At 34.2% G+C, this 21,116-nt stretch overlaps 1 protein-coding gene across 1 annotated transcript; it reads left to right on the plus strand.

Moving 5' to 3' along the window:
- Positions 1-19,505: 19,505 nt before the first annotated feature.
- LOC21406128 lies at positions 19,506-21,116 on the plus strand. The gene is made up of 2 exons (XM_010112227.2): positions 19,506-19,935; positions 20,515-21,116. The coding sequence occupies exons 1-2, from the start codon at positions 19,595-19,597 to the stop codon at positions 20,699-20,701; spliced, it is 528 nt and encodes a 175-aa protein (XP_010110529.1). The 5' UTR covers positions 19,506-19,594; the 3' UTR covers positions 20,702-21,116.

Below are 21,116 nucleotides of genomic sequence, written 5' to 3' on the forward strand. Positions count from 1 at the left end.
TAATTATTCATGACAGGTATACATGATAGTCGTTTATTGCTATATGTTTAAAAATGACATCTGATTTTCAAAATTACAATTGTTATGACTCAATATAAGAAAATTATGCTAGGTTTTAAGGGGGTTACGATTGACATATAGACCCGTTACGATGGTAGTAAGGGACTTATCCTTTATTTTCATACCGGGAAATATAGACAACTCTATATTGTAATCAATAATAATGAAAATAAAAATTAGTGTACTCTATGATGTTATTTTAATGGAAATATTAATAATTATTTCATATTAAAACAAATTTTCAGGTATAAAAAAATTGATATTTGTATATTAAAATAGTATTTAGTAAAGATTAATATCTTGTAATTATATGTTCCAATAGATTCACGTACTTTGAAAAGGATTGCATACATGTCCGACTTTTATATCGGATCTTAGTATTATGGTAACGGAGATATTAATTTTAATTAATTTATTTATTTAAATTTTGTAAATATTTAATTTTTAGATTTTCTTTTTCTCTTTGTTATCTAGTTAAGTTACCCATTATTTAATTTCCCTTTTTAATATTTAAATTGTAATTGTAACTCTATAAATATCTAGATTATTCAATGAGAAGAAGATGTCATATTTTTCTCCTCTCTCAATTAGTTTCTATATGGTATTAGAGCAATTCTCCTAGGACTATTCAATGAATTTTCTTCACAACCGCCACATCTCCAAACGCCACCACGCCTCACCGCCGTCGAACCCCCGCTTATCCGCAATCGTACCCATCATCCGCTACAGCGGAGCTGCCACCAACTCCGCCACGCGTACCACCTATCACTACAACCGGTCCTCATTCTCCAATAGCAACCGACAATTCCCAAGTCACCATTCCGAATGCTCAAGAGCCGACCAAGCCATTGACGGTCATTCATGTCAACAACACCGTTAAACGCACGTCCACAAATTATCTCTCATGGAAGCTTTAGATAGAGGTTATTCTCATTGGTTATGATCTCTATAAATTTATTGACGGCTCCCATCCTCTTCCTCCCGCTATTGTCACCGCCAACAATACCACCTTTCTAAATCTGGCATAAATCACATGGCTTTGACAAGATAAATTAATTGTTGGTGCGCTAGTCGATTCTCTCACCCCGTCTCTCATTCCCCTCATTACACGATCCTCAAATTCCCGTGATGCATGGAATGTTCTTGCCAATATCTATGCTCGACCCTCTCATGGCCATATAAAAAAAAAATTAAGGGACAAATCAAGAATGCCACCAATAACAATGAGGAACAAATTAAGGAACAATTTCAGACTACATGCAATTTATTAAGAGTCGTGCCGACGAGCTTGCAGCTCTTGGCAAGCCTATGGACAATGAGAATCTCATTGAGAAAATTCTCGATGGTCTCGATGAAGATTATCAACCGATTGTTGATGTGATCAATAGTCGTGACATGACCATCTCTTTTGATGAACTCCATGAGAAACTTATCAACAAGGAGCTCTCCATCCATATCTCTCATTCTTCCTCTTCTCCACTACCAGCAACCACCAACCCAACCTGGTCCCGACCTAGTCCACAATGCCCTTCCCTACCAAGCACCACTCCTCCTGTTGTGGTCCTTAGAAGTGGTCGTCCTCCTCCTATACCCTACTTGGGACGCTGTCAAGGATGCCATGAATAAGGGTATACCATTCAACAATGCCCCTTGTTTCGGATATTGCCATCCACTCCAACTTTCACTACGGCACCTCGCCTTGCTCCCTCTTGGTAGCCACGTCCACCGACAACACAATGGCGTCCTCAAGTAGATGTTGCCACCACCACCACATCCGGCGAACATCGTTGGCTTCTTGATAGTGGAGCATCGCACCATGTCACAACCGACTTAAGCAATCTCTTTCTTCATACTCCTTATGACGGTCCTGACGACATTGTGATTGGCGATGACATGGGTCTACCTATCACTTACATCGGTTCTATATCACCATTCTTTTTTGGCACTTCATGCTTTCTCTGATGCTGATTGGGCAGGTAACAAGGATGACTACACTTCCACTAGTGCTTATCTTGTTTACCTTGGTCGTAATCCTATTTCCTGGAGTTTTAAGAAGCAACGAACGGTTGCTTGTTCTTCTACTAAAGCCGAATATCGTTCAGTTGCTGCCACAGCTGCTGAGTTAAGTTGGATCTGTTCACTTCTCACTGAACTTGGTGTTACTCTTCCCCAACAACCGGTAATCTATTGTGACAACGTTGGTGCTACTTATATTTGCTATAATCCAATTTTTCACTCAAACATGTTACACTTGATTATCATTTTATTTAAGATCAAGTACATAGTGGTGCTCTTTGAGTTGCTCATGTTTCTTCTAAAGATCAGTTGGCGGATGTTCTCACCAAACCATTACCACATATGCAATTTCTATCTTTGAAGGAAAAGATTGGCCTATCCTCTAGGAGCTCCATCTTACGAGGGCATAACGAATATATTAATTCTAATTAATTTATTCATTTAAATTTTGTAAATATTCAGTTTTTAGATTTCCTTTCTCCTTGTTATCTAGTTAAGTTACCTATTATCTAGTTTTCTCATTGTATCTAATTAAGTTACCCATTATCTAGTTTTCTCTTTTCAATTTTTAAATTGTAATTGTAACTATATAAATCTTTCAATTATTCAATGAGAAAAAGATACCATATTTTTCTAGTTTCTCGATTAGAAACATACATCAATAAGCTAATTGTTTATTAAGTTAATATATTCGTAGAAGCAGAAATTTTTTTGGCCAAACTTAGTGAGAGTTAAACAAAATAGAATAAAGGTAGAGGGACAGAAAAAAAAATGGTGGCTAGAGTTGTAAGAGATATTCTAAAAAAATAAATAAATAGGGTATAATTAAGAGAAAATATTTGAGTAATAAATAATTAATAAAACTACATATGACAAATTGAAACTGAAAATAATTGAGTGGGGCGTGTGGCCACACGACCCACTATATGTACATGCGAGTCCTTGATAGCCTTGAGGCTTTCATGTAAAATGTGAAGAATCATTATTCTCACTTTTAAATTCCAGTGTGTTTAACTTATGAAAGTTTAGTTCCAATGAAATGGTAAATGGGAAAGTAAGGAAAGTAAAGTGATTGTTTAAATTAGAATTTTATGACAGAGAGTGGTGAGAGTAAAGAATCTTCCGTTTATATGCTTGAGTCTTCTAACTTATGACATGGTAGACTAGGACATGTTAATTATGATACATTGCGTAGGTTAATTAACTTGGATAACATACCTGCATTTCATATTGATTCAAAACGTAAATGTGAAACTTGTGTAGAGGCAAAACTATCAAGGTTTGTCACGCCCCGAAGCCGGAGTGGGTGACATGAAGGCTCGATTAGGAGTTAAACGTGATTAAAATAAAATATTAAGGAAATTCCTAAATAAGCCTCCTGTTTAATTGAAAAGTACATTCCAAGGAAGAGGTTAAACTCGAACCTCTAACTTCACCCAGGGCTTCACCCACAGGATATGCAGTATTGTACATACATGAACATGTAAATAACATTACAGACATCAACCACAGTCTAGAAATTTAAATATTTAGAGTTTATAGAATTTACAATTCTTACATTCGTACATAGGGAGGATGATTACAATCCTTACTAAATCCGGTGGTAGCAACTAACTCAGCTACTCCGCACTGCTCCTAGAGTTGCCTAGGAGGGGTTAATATTTATAAAACAATAAAACGTGAGCGAAATGCCCAGTAGGATATAATTTTGTAAAACATAGTAAATAAATGAATGAGTAAATAAATAAATGAATAAACAATGAAATAAATATAGACATTCAGTTCCAACACAACAGTCGGAACCTCACATCCTTTTTCTAAAAGGAAATATAACTGAAAATCTCTGTATAACAGGCATCAGCAAGTAATTTATACAATGATAAATTACTTACACAACCACATGCACAAGCCTATCACCCCCGGGCCGGGTTTCGGGTTCTGCCGCCAAGGATGCACACTTCACATCCTATCTAGGCCATCAGCCGATTTATCGATTCGCAAGATCTCTTGTCTTAAGAAATCATTCATTAAACTTTATGAAACAGTTCATTATAATTCTAATAGCTAAAATCAAGCTATTATTTTCAAATGCTTTTCTTTCGCAAACATGTCATTTTCTTTAAAACATTTGCCAGGCCAAAATTCTTTTGAAAACGGGCTCACCAAGAAAAGGGTAAGAAATCCTACCTCACAAATATCAAACCTGTGGCTAGTGTTACTCTATTCCGGATTTCACTTCCTCAAGCCCCTCAATCTGAGTCCTCAGCTAGCACTTATACAAACTAACACTTTAGGATCCAATTCTCATTCCTAAAGCAATTGCAATCTCAATTGTATCCTTTGATTTCCTATTAGTGTGCTATAATTCAATTACCGGTTTCATAAATCAATTCATGTTTCAAATCATCATTCTAAAGGTTTTTAAATCTCAAAACATGGATTAAAGAAGCTAATCCATTCACTCTAGGTTCCCAAATGAAGTTAATTTGGGTTCTCCTAAAAAACTAATGTCAAAACAGCATTTTCAAGCAAAACAGTGTCAAACCCCGTGTACACCAGTCGACCGGTGACAGAGCAGTGCAACACCACCGGTCAACCGGTGGTGTGCACTTCGGTCAACCGCACAGGTCAACCTGATGTAGTGCAATCCGGTCAATCGGATAAGTCGACCGGTGGGATCAGCATAGCGAGGAAAACTCACCAAAATCAGTCTGAAAACCTGTAATTTCAGTTCCAATTCAAAATATCTCAAGGAGAAACAACTAGATCCAGGTTCTAAGTACTAAATCAAGTCCAAAGAACCTAAGATCCCCAATTTCCACCATGATTTTACTCAAAATCTATTTTGAACAGAAATAGGGTTTCTAATCCGAAAAATCTGAGATTCAAGAGTGATTTTTCAGAAATCTTACCTCAAATCCTTCTCTTGACGTTAAAAACTTCTTGAAATTTTCCTTTGGTTCGAAATCCGGTTTGATTCGACGAAGATTTTGAACGGGAGAAAGAGTGTGTGTGAGAATGAGAGTGAGAGAGAGAGAGAGAGAGAGCGCACGGGAAAAAGAAAAGAGAAAAGAAGGAAAAGAAAAAGGAAATGGACAGGTGTCAAAAAATTTAAAAACAGTCCAAGAAATATGTCTACACACACTTCTGGGGTAAAAATATAAATACTGAGAATATTTAAATACCTTGGAATTATTTAAATTTACTCGTCAGAAACATTTAATAAATAATAATTAATTATTTAAACCAAATTAGGCACACTAATAAATCTTAAACACCTTAATTAATCTCGTTTAATTCTTCGAGGTGTTACAAGGTCATCATTACAAACGATAGAAAGGAACACTGAATCACTTGATATAATACATAGTAATGTTTGTGACTTAAAGTTTGTTCAAACTAGAGGTGGTAATAAGTATTTTATCACTTTCATTGATGATAGCACAAAGTATTGCTATGTATATTTGCTAAAAAGTAAAGATGAAGCTGTAGAGAAATTTACTCTCTACAAGCAATAAGTTGAAAACTAACTAAATAAAAAGATTAAGATGGTAAGAAGTGACCGAGGTGGTGAATATGTCGAACCATTTAGTACGCTTGTGCACAATATGGAATTATTTACGAAGTCACACCTCCATATTCTCCCCTATTAAATGGCATTATTGAACGAAAAAATCGTACCTTAAAGGATATGATGAATGCAATGTTAATAAGTTCTAGGTTGCAACAGAACATGTGGGGGGGAAGTCATTTTATCGACTAATTACCTTTTAAATAAGGTTCCGCGTAAGAAAATTGATAAGACCCCATATGAATTGTGGAAAGGAATGAAACATTCCAACAAATACTTGAAAATGTAAGGGTGTTTGGCCAAGGTAATGGCACCAATGCCAAAGAACATGAAGATAGGTCTGAAAATGGCTAGTTGCATCTTCATTGGGAATGCACTTAACAGTACTGCATATCAGTTTCTTGTTCATGAGTCTAAAAACCCTGACATACACAAGAACACGATAATATAGTCTAGGAATGCATCGTTCTTTAAACATGTATTTCCATGTAAGACTAAGGAATATGAGCCAAGTTCGTCAAAATGAATTTTTGAGACATCATAGAAGATAGTAGTCAAAATTATAAAAACAATGAAAATGTGGAAACAGAGTAATAGCCTAGACAAAGTAAGAGGGCAAGGATAGAAAAGTCTTTCAGACCGGATTTTCTAACCTATATGCTAGGGCTGAACCTCAAACGTATAAAGAAGCTGTGAGCTCAACTGGGGGTCCTTTATCGAAAGATGCCATAAAGAGTGAGATAGGTTCTATCTTGCAAAATCTTACTTGGGAACTAGTAGACCTTCCACCAGGAAATAAACTACTAGGTTCTAAATAGATTTTCAAACGAAAAATGAAGACAGATGGAACAATTGAAAAGTATAAGGCCATACTAGTTATAAAATGTTATAGACAATGAGAAGGCCTTGATTACTTTGTCACGTATTCTCTTGTGACGAGAATAACATCTATTGGGATAATACTAGTGATTGCTACGTTGCGGAATCTTGAAGTTCATCAAATGGATGTGAAGACAGTCTTTCTAAATGGAGATCATGGAACAACCTAAGGGTTGTGTAGCTCCAGGACAAGAGAAGAAGGTCTACAAATTGGTGAAGTCTTTGTACAGACTGAAACAAGCACCAAAACAATGGCATACGAAATTTGACGATGTCATAACGTCAATTGGATTCAAAATCAACGAGTGTAACAAATACAGAAGACAGTTATGTCATTCTTTGTCTGTATGTAGACGCCATAATAATTGTGGGTAGTAATGATCGGATGGTCAAATCTACCAAACACATGTTGAACTCAAGGTTTGACATGAAAGATATGAAACTGGCTGATGTGATTTTGGGTATCAAAATTAAAAGGGTGCATGATGGTCTCATATTGACTCGGTCACATTATGTGGACAACATACTTGATAAGTTTAATAAAGATGATTCTGGTATAGTCAGAACTCTGATTGATATAAGTTAACATCTGTCCAAAAATAGGGGAGAAAGCATATCCCAGGTGGAGTATGCTAGAGTGATTAGCAGTCTGATGTACTTAATAAGCTATACAAGACCAGATATTACCTTCACTGTAAGTAGATTGAACAGATTCACGAGTAACTGAGGAGATGACCACTGGAAAGCAATTGTGAGAGTACTGAAGTACTTAAGATATATTCGTGATTATGGACTGCATTACACAAGAGAACCTGCTATATTAGAAGGATACTCTGACGCAAGTTGGATGTCCAATACACAGGATTCTAAAGTTACCAGTGGTTATGTATTCTCCTTGGGTGGTGCAGCTATTTCAAACGGTAATAACCAGATCCATGATGGAAGCGGAGTTTGTCGTTTTGGATAAATGTGGCAAAGAAGTTGAATGGCTTAGACATTTCTTGGAGGACATTCCGGATTGACCAAAGCTTGTACCTGTAATTTGCATACACAGCGATAGCTAATCAGCCATTGGTAGAGCACATAATATGATGTATAAAGGTAAGTCTAGATATATACGTCGTCGACATAATACCATTAGACAACTGATCTCAATGGGAGTCATAGTCATTGACTATATAAGGTTGAAGGACAATATTACAGATCTGCTGACCAAACGACTGAATAGAAATCAAGTTAAGAAAATATCGAGAGGAATAAGACTGAAGCTCATGTAACAAACATCTCGAAACAGTGGAAACCCAACCTAGTTGATTGGAGATCCTAAGATCTAGGTTTAATGGGATAACTAAATTGTATAGACCAGCTGAGATCACTGTGGGGGTAACCTATTCCAATGATGAAAGCAGTGAAACCCGTACGAGAAGAGGTTAAACATTGGTTTTTAATGATTCTTATACGTCGGATGCGTCAGGAATCTGAGCGGAGTAATACTGGTTACTCTACATTAAGAAATTATCTATGTGAGAGAGAAGTGGGGCCACTTCAAAAGAGAATTGTGAGGGCTCAATTCTTTAGAAACTCTTGCAGAACCAGGTAAATGTTCATGGCCAAAATGAACATAACCATGAGAACTAAACTGTGTCAGGAAGATGTCTGTGTGAGGTATATTAACGTTTACATAATGGTAGAACTGTTAAAGGACATCGCGTCTACTGGTCAGCTAGTAAAGTAAATGTATTCTCATAAGGGAAGGTTCAAGGATTAACACCTACATATTTTATGTAGGTATCGACCGCAGAACTCTATCACCATTATTGAGTCTGTGTTTTCTCGTCGTCGGTCAATTTTCATTCATATGGGGGATTGTTGGAAAAATGGCTTAATAAGCCATGTTAAATGTCCATTTTGAGGCCCATATTGGAACGAGGCGCAATTGGATTTTAGAATGGGTCTCAATGGAATTGCGTTCTCCGTCACGAGTAGATCGAAAATGGATATTCACACACTCAAAATGGATATTGGGTGAATGAAAAATTGATACTCTAAGTAAGCCACTTGGAATGGTTAAATAGGTTGGAAATTGTAAAAATCCCACATTGGCTAGGATTGAAGCCTTGGTGGTGTATATAAGTGATTGCACTTTGAAGCTTAGGTAAGCATGTATACCTGAGAGGCTTTCTCACACGCATAGGGGGTACGGATCACGACCCCGGCGAGTTAGGGGTCCAATGTGTGGGCCCGTGATCTGCAGACACGAATGCCGGACCGAAAAACCCACTTCGTGCAGGCCTTGTTTTGCAATTTTTATTTTATTTTTGACCAAAGAAAGGCCTAAGACCTTTCACATTCCGGCCAAACCCGAAATTAGCTTGCATAATGGTGATTAAAGGGGCTTAATTGCTAGTTTAATGGCCGAGCTTAATTGTGTGATAATGGACAGCTTAATGGTTAGTTATGGCTTCGATTTTTCTTCTTAAAATCTGAACCTAGCTATGGTTTGTGGCCGGATTCATCTCAGAGGAAGGAGCATTGTTTGCATCGTAAAGTTTGAAACATAATTGTGTGATTAAGTCCCATAATTCCTTGTCTCATAACCCCTTTCTCAAGAGCCTATATAAGGCGTGTAACACATGAAGGATAGGACAGAACAAGTTGCAACACACATCCCTTCTCTCTCATTTTTTTTCCTATCCCTTCTCGAGTTCTTTCTATGGTCGTTTTCGGTGATAGAGGAAAGGTGCAGTTCTAGTTCGCCGAAACGGTTCCGATAGCGCTTTGTGCTACCGTCGTTGTCGTTATATCCTAAAAAATGGACGTCTAATGTAACCTTAAGCACTAGCCGGTAGGGACGAATCGTTTTAAGGAAAGCGTGGTTCACGTGCCTCGACATCCTTGCCAATTCGTTTTTCCTAAATTTGATAGAAAGGTTGAATTTATATTGTAACAATTCTTAATATATTTTTCTTACAGTAACTTTATTTTATTTTATTTTTTTTTTGTATTATCTGTATTATCTATCATTGCTAACAAAATTACACCTACCTTGAATTCTACGGGCTTAAATTCTTACACAAACTTTTTACACGTAAGCAAACATAGGCAACTCTAGAAAAATTTAGGAGAGACAATTTTTCTTTAAAATTTTGCAAGGATTTGCCTTTCATTTTGCTGCATTATGAAGCCAATTAATTTGCTAAAAAGACTACTAAATTTCATTTCGACAGTGAAAATGTAGAAGGCAAAAGTGAGATGACATTTCCTACCTGACGACAAACTTACCAAGTTTTCAACGTTAATGGAATAAAACAAAGAAGAAAATGTCTTTCACATTTCACATTTCAAGACCTGCCGACCACAGAAACCTCCAAAGTCCCATAGTTCTTTTGATAGATTTTATATTTATATATAAGGTTACGTTGATTGAAAAACATAGATTTTCTTTAAAGGAATAAAATAAAATAAATTGTTTAATACAAAGAAATTGTATGCATTACCAAACATGTGAAATTCTTTCGGAGTAAAAGAAAGGTAAAATTGTCAAGAAATAAGGGATTTATCGGTTTTCTAATCAAGCCTAGACATGGTGTACATTAATTGTCTAAATTTTCTATGTAAAGAGGGTAAGTTTTCTAAAACTAAAATCGATTTATCGGCCTTATTTGCAAGCATCACTTGCATTTATAATGAGACATTTTTACACGCTACAACATTTTATGGGGTCCCTAAAAAAAAAAAAAAATTTCAATGAGTGAAATTAAGGTCCATTCCCATGAAGATCATTTACGGACACGGTCAACATAATTTCATCATGTTTATTTTTTTTTTTCATAAACGTATTTTAGGGGGAAAAAAAGCAATTGTTTTCCAAATTGCATATTGAACGGGCTTTAAAGTGCAACAATTTTACATTTGAGGCTAATCTAATTAATTAATGGAGAATTGAAAGTGGCCTCTTATCTCACATGGATTTGCTAGCAATGTTCTAAATTGAGAAGGACCATTATTTTTCGTTTCTTTGCCGAAGTAATATTGAAACCCACCTAGAATGTTTTGAGTTTGGTCAGCTGTACAAGTTCAATTAACCAATATTATTCCAGCAAAGAAATAATGATCACAATAATAATGAAAAATTAGCCAATACACTATTGATGAAATCTTCATGATCTATTGCCAACCTGTTGTCACCAAAGATGGGGGACAATTTGGCATATGCCAACTGTTCTCCCATACATTTGCACTCGAAGAGAACAGAAAATGAAAGGGGAAAAAAAAAAAAAAAACTCTTCTCTCATTTACAAAAGCAAACGTTTTTATAGTGGAGACAAATATTTTGTTTCATTTGTATGAATTATATTTTTACCGTTGGATTAATTTTTTAACAGTCTAATTTACAATAATAGTAGTTGTGTTATGCGTTGTAAATTTTTAATGCAGATATTCACAAATTTTACTATTAAAAAACTAATCTAACGGTTAAAAATAATATTTTTAACATGTGGAGTAAAATAATGGGCCCGTTTGGTAATATTTTTAAAATTATTTTATTTTCAATACAAAAGTAAAAATAAGATTGTTTTGAGAATTATTCTGCGACCAATTCTAAAATTGCGTTTAATTAGTTTTTTAAGAGATTATTTTGAGTATAATGAAAAGGTGAAATCGTGTTTAGTTATAATTATTGATTAATATATTATAATATTGTTGATAAGTATAAAAAAATGAAAACAAAAAAGAGAAAATAACTTTTAATCGTTTTTTAATTCCTTCACAGAAACTATTCTTACTATTTTTTGTTTTCATTTTTATTTTTAAAATATTTGTTAAATAAATATGATTTACAGACCGTTTTTATTTATGTGTCTTAAAAAATATGTGAAAATGTTTTTAAAATAAATAAAAATTAATTCCAAACGTACTCAATCTTTTTTATCGTAAATATTTTTAAAAGAGGGAGAGAAAGAAGGAAGGGAGGAATGATAGATGCTAAAAAATCATTAGTCCAAATTTTACATAAAACTTACACTTTAATAGCATGTCAATAAAGTAATTAAGCAAGGGACTCACTCCACTTCTGAAAAGTGGTGATTAGAAAAAGGAGATTGTCATTTCAAGACTCAATTATTTCATGGGGAATCAAATCATGCCTAAATGACCTTTTACTTTCCCTCACTTTTTTTCTTTTGTTTATTGACTTAAACTAATCCCTTGGCCTGCAACTTGTAAGATCTTCACAAACGTCCATAATTGATTCCATGTGATCAACACTTTGAACCCTTCTCTTACTACTCTATTAAATTAATTCTCTAAGATTTGGTCTTATTTTTTTGGAACCACTTGATTGTGACAAAATCTGATCCAACCAACAAACCCCACCTGATCGAATCAAAACCATGTTCCCTTCGCTTGATCATCAAATGGAAGAAATTAAAAACTGGTTACTATATGTATTGTTTAATAGAGGGGTTTTTTTTTTTTTTTTTTTTTTTGGGGGGGATTAATTCAATATAGAATTGGGAATTAGGTTCTGCCTATTTTACTTTTCTTTAATGTAAAAGGCATAGTATGACTATTTATACAATTCATTTTATGTTTGAAAATAATAGGGAGATTGAGACAATTAGGATAATTTTTTATTGCCAGCACCTATCCTCCCTATTGAATTTGAATAATAATAATAATAATAATAATAATAATAAGGTAAATTACACGAATGGTCCTCAAACTTATTAAAATGTGACAGTTTGGTTTTTAAATTTTTTTTGACGAAACGAACCTCAAACTATTTAAAATGGTGCAATATAATCATTTCTGTCATACGCCATCTAAAAAGTAACAGCATAATAAGCTAAAAGGGTGACATTATGGTCTCTTATTTCTTTATGAGGTGATTTTTTAGTCTCAATCGACTTTAATAGGTTAGGATTTAATTTCTATTTTTAGACGACGAAAAAGATAATATTGTACCATTTTAAATAGTTTAGGGCTCATTTTGTCAAAAAAAAAAAATTTTAAAGACCAAAGTACCAAACTATCAAGTTTTAAAGTTTATGGACCATTCATACTAATTACCCTAATAATAATAATAATAATAATAGTAATAGTAGTTAAGTAAATTAGTAATAATAATGATTCAGCAAAAAAAAAATAGTAATTATAATGTGAAGTCGTTTTAATGACTTGAGCCATCTAGACCTACTCCTAGGGATGATATGACACATCGTTGCCCATTTATGGTGACATTTATGGTGACAGTTGAAGTCTTAACCATTGCGTCCACGCGTGTTTGAATGGATTAAACATTTAATACGGATTAATGGTGATTAATTGCGAAACCCTCTTGTTGTTGTTCTTGTTTCAATTAAGAAATGTTTGTCTTTTTAGAATGACTATAGCCTCTGTTTGTTTCAATAATTAAAACTGTTATTTAAGATTTAAACATTAGTTCAGAATTTAAATTTGTGTTTGAGAGAGAAAATTCAAACCATTAACGATAAGTCAATGACAACTCAAACAGTTTATTTTAAAATTCACCTTCTTTTAAATTTTAATATAAATTATTGTTAACAGTCTAATAGTTTCAGATACTACTTTTTTTTTCTCTTTAATTTCATTATTAAAAATGTCATAATTTTTTTCGTTTTAATTCTGATTGAGATGATTTTTTTTTAATGTGTTCATAATAAAAAGATGAATAAATATCCACTCATATTTCATATTTTTTAATGTCATTTATAATGAGATTTTATAATATTTGTCACAAAACTCTAATAACAATTTTTAACACTTTATTCAAACACAGTTCAAATTTTATTCTCAATTCAAATTACAATTTATTTATATATCAAAATAATAATTTAAATAATAATTTAAATCACTACAGTTTAGATTTTACAGTTATAATAAAAATATTCAAATCTCCATAGTAATAGATAACCTGTTAATGTTTTTCTTTGTTTCATAATTTTAAATATTATTTACTTCTCATACACAAGTAACACTGCCAAAATGTAGTTATTAATTACAAAGAAAATTTTTTGTTTGCATTAGAAAATATTCTTTACATTCTCAATTTGTTGTGTGTATAAATATATATTTTGTATATATATATATATGTGTGTGTGTGCACCGTTTTTTTGGCTGAATTCTTGTAAATCACTTAATTTTATATATTCAGGTTACATTTATTTTACCGATTTGAGTTTATAATTTGAGTTTTGTTACAGTAAAAAACTCTCAGAAACAGTCACATTTATTTATTTTTTATTACAGTAAATAACTCTTACATAAAATTACATCTAAATTTAAATTAAAAACTCGAATCAACCAACTAAATAGATCATCAAGTTACTGATCTCACTTCTCACTATGACAATCAACACAGTTTGTTCGTAATCAATACCTGGACGTTTTAGATTACTTATGCTCCGACTTTCCAAGAAAAAAATAAAATACCTCCATATTGGACTTTCATATTAACTAATTTGAACTCAAAACTTTATTGCGATGTTCTTTGGATGTTTTTCTTTATTAATTTTTAAGAGAGAATATAATGTTTGTCTCATTTATTTTATCAATTTGAGTTTAAAATTTAAATTTTATTACAATAAAAATTTTTAAAAAATAATCACATTTAATTTTTTTATTACAATAAAAAATTTTCATATAAAATTACATCTCAATATAAATTAATAAATTAATAAAACCTTAAAATCTCATTTATATTATTAATTTAAATTTTACTGTAATAAAAAACTCTTAAAAATAACCCCATCTAATATTTTTATTATAATAAAATACATTTCATATTAAAATACATTTTAATTTAAATTAAAAATTTGAACATCCTATCACATCTAACAAACGTAAAGTCACGTTAGGATCCAAGCTAAGCATCATCAGAACAAACTGCAGGAAACACAGCATATAATCTCGTGTCAGAAACTATTTTTATTTCACTCCTTTTTTGTCCTTTGTGAGGACACGTGGCGAAGAGTCACGGCCTACGGTGCATCGTTGGGTACATGCACCGAACCACACGTGTACAGTGGTGAATAATCAACGAGCGGGCGGCTGCCCGAACTGTCCGAGGGGGTTAACGGGCAACAACCCGCCATGAGCAGAGAGGGGAACAAAAACCTCGGAAAGCGAGCCCCGCCACGAGGGAATGAAGTGAAATAATTAAAATACCCAAAATGACCCCACATTGTGGGTCCTGCAGTTTGATGGTTTTGGGGGGGTGGGGACCAGCCGGTGGAGTTGGAGGAGAGGGTGGTTGTTTTTCGTGGAAAAAAACGACAAAAGAATCGACGGTGGGACCCCGCGCGTGAATGTGACGTCAGTTTTGGGTTGTTTTATTTTTATTTTGTCTAATTTTGCTTTTTTTTTTCTTTTTGAGACAAGGTGGGAAAAAAGTGAAACCGTGGGTCATTGGAATGGAGGTTTGTAGTACACGTACAAGTGGTGCTTTTCTTTTTTTTTTTTTAATCTACTGGTGCTTTTCGTTAAGCGGGTGTTTGCTGTTTGACTTGCATTTATGGCGCGTATGTAACACTCTCAGACTTTCTCTCGGGCTTTTTTGCATAGTTAACCCCTAAACTTATCGTGTTTGGCATATCAGTCCTTAAATTAAAACATTTTGCAATCAGCCCCTTAAACTTATAAATCCATTGTAATTGTATTGATAGTGCTTTTGCTCACGTCTGTTAAATATTAAACGGATTTTGTCATGTGATTTGCACGTGACTTTTCTCAAGGGCATCTGATGGTCATTTCTCTATCTTTGGTCGTCTTCCTCCTCTTTCTCTTTCGCCCTATCACAACAAATCTCTGCCTCCCAACATATGCAAATATTCGTGGGCTCAATGTACTCAAATCTCCTTCCTCAAAAAACCCATCTTTTCAACATACTGGAGGAAGCCCAAAAGCCAACGATGGTAGCGGAAACACCTACCCCTTTTGTGGAGGACGTTACGGTGGTTGGAAGGAAAAGCTTAACACAAATATGCCGATTAAGATGCAGATGCAAGCCATAGTTGCTGCTTCTCAAGCTTTAAATATATATGATATCTCTAATTGCAGATCTGCAGTTGCTCACATATAAAAGACCTCTCCTTATTTATTTATTTTTATTTTTTTATTAACAGTATAAAGACGGAAGCTTTTGTCCGTTTTTTAAGTTGAATCTTTTGATTTCATATGGACCCAGTTTATATGTATTGTGGGATCAATTTTTTTTGGGTGTTTTTTTCACCAATTCAAATTCAAAAGGGGCTTCTTCTTGTTCCTACTCTTCGTGACCAAAGATGGAGCTTTTTTTAACAGTAAAGAAAGTTGAGAAAAAGAATCGAAATCAGTTTTCTTTCTCTATTTATTTTCTTTCCTGAAATAGTTGGTGATTAAGTATAAAATTTTAAACAAGAGATCAATTTGGCAAAGAAAGAATTATCCAGACGATCATGTGGGGAGACTTCTCTTCTTATTGATTTTTTTAGTTCTTTGTCAGGGTTATTGACGTTCAAGTGTACAAGACCTCTCTTTCTTTTTCTTTTTTTAAAATGTTGTTTAGTTAATAAAATGACCATCAAATGCCCTTGAGAAAAGTCACGCGCAACTCACGTTACAAATTCCGTACAATATTTAACTGATATGAGCAAAAGGACCATTAATACAATAAATTTATAAGTTTATGGAGCAGATTGTAACATTTTTTAATTTAAGAACCGATTTATCAAACGCGATAAATTTAAGGGGCAACTATGTAAAAAACCTTTCTCTCATCAGTAATGTACGGTTGTAATGAATGTGGTTTGGAACTAGCATTTTTTTGGAGTATTCGACGGGAGAGAGAAACTAGTAAGAGACAAAAGAGGACATGTCTCGCTCCTCCCCCTTTTTTAAAAAAAAAATAATTTCTGAATGTTTTGCAGTACAGTGTCTATTCTCGTACTAGAGCAAAAAATATTAATTTGGTAAGCTGGTAAAACAACCAGGTTCTCAAATTGCTAATCGAGGCACATTTGAACATAAGAAGATTTTGTTAAACCGGACCATAGTGGAAGCGTCACGTCAATTTTTTTTTTTAAATGTCAGACAAATTTAAATTGTAATAAAATAAAGCGTCACAAAAGTTATAAGCGACGATTACTCATTTATTTGTTTTTTTTAAGCACAACACTCCATAACCGAATATTCACATTTAATTATGTGATTATTCTACTCACTTAAGATCCGTTTAATTTATTAATTTAAATTTTTATGTGATTTTATGTGAGAATTTTTTATTATAATAAAAAAATTAAATTATTTTTTAAAATTTTTTACTCTAATAAAATTTAAATTCGTGAAATATGTACATAAACTAAGTCCTATAACTCTTTGCAACAAAGTACAAACAATGTTCTAGGACAAAAGAGAAAAAAAAAACTTGACAATATTGAATTGTGGGATTGAGCTAGTACATGAAAAACAAATTATAATATTGAAACGTGGAGTTGAATAAGTACATGGAATTCAAAATTGTTTCTTTTTTTTTTTGTTAGGATTATTTCAATCTCAATTCATTGAGAAGGATGAAGCAAAACAAAGGTAGAGTGCAAGGCAAAATGGAAAAGGAATGGGAAAAACTTTTTGGTCCCCACAATGGGGGAGCCAGAAAGCGATTTTCCCAGGGGGCAAGGCAAGGCAAGAGCGGAGTCGTAGCGGTGTGAACGTTACGTTTACGCGCAATATGATCGCGTGGAACCAGACAAAGCCGAGTTGGCGTCTAGTACAACAATTGACGTTAGCATGGTATTGCTGAAAGCGAAGCATGTGCAATTGGGTCGCGCGTGGGGCCTACCTGCTTTGGTCTACAAATTGTGCCAAAAGTTTAATTACTAAAAATAAAACCCCTAAAAAAGAAAAAAGAAAAATCTTTCGCCCGTGTACGATTACTACTACCCTTGTCTTATGCCTAAAATCACGAACATGACACTCACCCCTACCTACCCTATTTTTATATTTGTTTCCTTTTGGATGTTAACATGAGCCGTACATTATTATTGTTATTATTATTATTATTATAGAGCCTTCTACTTTATTTTATTTCTTTTAAAATAGGACAAACACTATTTCTTGAAAATATAAAATTAAAACAAAAGGTATAGAGTTTGTGAAAAAAAAATCAAATTTCATTAGAGACAAAACAGAAAAATCATAAGTATTTAAAATTATTTGAATAAAGGTCATTATTAGCAGTTGTTCTCCTTAAATTCAAGTGGCTCTGCTATATTGTTTCTTTTACAAGTAACGGTTATTAATTGAGTAGAAATAATTTTAAATTTTAGTTTAATGAAGTTTATTATAATTGAAGTTCAATTTTATGATCCCTTACAAAAAAAGATTCTTATACTGATGATACTATGCATTTTTTTGAACATTCTATTATAAAAGAGTTATATAGAATGCAATACTCTTATACCGGAAAGGTTTCAAATTAATACAAAATATGGATATGTTAATATCCAAAATGAAGTAGTTTGTAAATCTGAAAAATGTTTAAAAGAAAAAAAAATCAGATAAAATTTAAAAGTATTTACCTTTTAGGGGCATTTAGTATGGAGTAATCTTAGGGGTTAGAATGAGAATCTTTCAGATTCTTATGTTTGGTATAATTATTAGACTTTTTTAAAACTTAAGAAAGTGAAACTCATGGGTTTCACATTACCACATTTTGAAGTAATCCTAAACCCATATTGGAGGGTGTTATTTACTTTCTCAGGAAAGTTAATATCACGAGAAAATTAAAAAATGGGTGTTATTTACTTTCCCACATTTCTCCCACCTATCTCTTCCCAAACCCAACCGCCTCTTTCGTCCACTGCTCTTCTGTCGACCACGCTGCTGCCACCTTTCGTCGTCGGACTTTTCTGTGCCGCCACCACCGTTAAATCTGCCTTCCGATCCACTACTGCTCTACCCCACTGTTAAATCCTCATATCCAACAGTGGTCGCCAATCTCCTCGTCCGCCTAGCCCTTTGACTGTCCCACCATCCCCGTGGCAATCACTTTCGTCCGCCTAGCCCCGAATCACCTCCATCTGCCTAGCCTTGAATCGCCTTTGTTCGCACAGCCCTGTGACCATCGCACAGCCCCGTGACCAGCCTCGAATCGCCTTCGTCCGCCCAAGCCCGACAAAGTCCAATCCCGTGTGGATCTGGAAGATCAAAAGGGAGATCGAGAGAGATGAGAGAGAGAGATGGGGAGCATTTTTTAGTTTTGTATTTTTTCATAATATTTAAAAAATCCACTAATAGTATTAATCTTATAAGTTAGTAAAATGGAAATAATAGGATTTAATTAGTTTCAAATTTTTTTAAATTATTAACTTTATAAGAAAGATTTCATTATTATGTACAACCAAACACCGTAAAATAATATTTCTAAAAATCTAACAAAAGATTTCTAAGCATAACCAAACACGATAATGTAAAATTTCAGAGAATTATATTACCCACTATCACTTTCTTAACTATTTAATTCCATATTAATTACTGCATATTAAGGCTCCGTTTATTTCACCAATTCGAGTTTTATTACAGTAAAAATCTCTCAGAAACAGTCACATCTAATTTTTTTATTACAATAAAAAACTTTCACATAAAATTATATCTTAATTTAAATTAAAAATTTAAATTAACGAACTAAACAAACCCTAAACTTTCCGTAAAAAAAAATCCATACTATTTTATTTTCTGAAAGGGCACACAACTTTCATCAATTATTCGTCTACTAAAGTGGCACTCTCGTAAATTACTACACTAATGGCAAAAGAAATAGAAGAGGGGCAGCTTAGAGATGCATGTATTTTGAGCCAATGGATTTGCGAGCACGGATTTCACAAAACAAAAGAAAAAAAAAACAAAAGAAAAAACTCGCTGTACAACTTTCTCTCTCTTCACTCTTCACCAAACCTCCTTTATTAACCCTCTCCTCACTCCCTCTCCTTCACTTCCACATCTCTCTCTCTCCCCCCCAAACGTTGAACGGTTTTCCCAAAACAAAAAGCATATAGAAAGAAAATAAACATGGACGCCATTGCAGGCACAAGGAGACCTTGTTTCATCGAAGAAGACGACGGTCTGGCCTCCCTGGCCGACATGGAGGCTGGATTCTCCGGCAGCCACCACCACCACCAGAACCACGCGTTTTACTCTCGACCTTTGTATTACTCGCGGCGTAGCAGCTTCAGGAGCCTTCCGACGACGTCGTTTCCTTCCTTCTCTTCTTCTTCGTCGTCGTTTTCGCCCAGATCTGGCGGCGCGAGGTTCTACGACGCCAGGTTTGAAGAGCACCTGCCCCATTTCCTCGAGGCTTGCTTCCTCTGCAAGAAGCCTCTCGCTGATAACAAGGATATTTTCATGTACAGGTTGGTTTTCTCTCCAAGTTTTGTTCTTTTCGTGTTTGATTTTGAATCTTTAGGGTTTCTGGTTTCAGATCGGGAATGGTTTTCCGGATATAGAATTTTTTTTTTTTCAAAAGGTGATTTCGGTTAGATTCCTCGTGTTTGAAATTACTACTTGTTTGATTTCTCAGACACTAACTAGTAATTTCCAGCCTTTTCTCGGCAACCAAACAATTGAGAATACTTTAAAGGAAAAGTTCCAAAGAGTTTTGATTTGTCGGACCAGTATAAAATAGAAATTCCCGGCCTTTCTCGGCAGCCAAACAAGGAAGTGTTTTTTTTTTTCGCCTAAAAATTGGGGATCTGGATTTAAACTTCCAATTTTGGGAAATTGGTGGCTTTCTCATCGGTAACCAAACAAGGAAATATTGAAGTTCAAGTAGTTCGATTTTCTCTGACAAAAATTGAAATTCCGGTCCTTTTCTCGGTAGCCAAACAAGGGAAAATTGGGGGATCTGTGTTTTAACTTAATAGTTTTAAGATTTCTTCTTAAAAAAGAAAAACGATTTCCGATCATTGATGGTTTTGATCGAACTATTGCAGAGGCGACACTCCGTTCTGTAGCGAAGCTTGCAGAGCAGAGCAGATCGAAATCGACGAAGCGAAGGAGAAGAACATGAATCTTTCTTCATCAATGAAGGCCTTGAGAAACAAGGAACAGAGAAAATCTGCTTCTCCTAACAAAAACCGGGACTACACTTTCCGTACCGGCGCGGTCGCTGCCGCTTAGCTTATTAATAAATAAAAAAGAAGCAAACATAAAAAAAGAAAATAGAAAAAAGAATTAGCTCTTATAATAATGATATACCATAACCACATAAGGGAAAAAAAAAAGAAGAGAAAAATTGGTGGGTTCGGTTGATTTTGCACGAAGAAGTAAAAGGGCCAAGGAGAGAAGAAGAAAAGGGGTCGGTGAAGAAGAAGGGAAAAGACCCATGTAGAGGGATTTTGATTATGTAGCTTTTGGATGTGTTGTATAGCGGGTTGAGAGTGTGTTTTTGTTGACTTTGATCTGCTCTGCTCTATGATATGGCTCTTCTTTTGGATCTTTATTATTACTATTTTTTTTCCTTTTGTTCTCGAGAAATTGTGTGTTAAATTTCTACGGTAATGCAAAGCTGAAGATGAAAATTATACTGAGAAAA

The sequence above is a fragment of the Morus notabilis genome, unplaced genomic scaffold, assembly GCF_000414095.1.
Source record: "Morus notabilis unplaced genomic scaffold, ASM41409v2 Scaffold135, whole genome shotgun sequence".
Lineage (NCBI taxonomy): Eukaryota > Viridiplantae > Streptophyta > Magnoliopsida > Rosales > Moraceae > Morus > Morus notabilis.

Bases quoted from the DNA above. Each gene is read 5' to 3' on its own strand.
- LOC21406128 (XM_010112227.2), top strand. From the start codon at position 19,595: ATGGACGCCATTGCAGGCACAAGGAGACCTTGTTTCATCGAAGAAGAC. The intron at 19,936-20,514 runs GTTGGTTTTCTC...GAACTATTGCAG, and splicing joins AAGGATATTTTCATGTACAG to AGGCGACACTCCGTTCTGTA.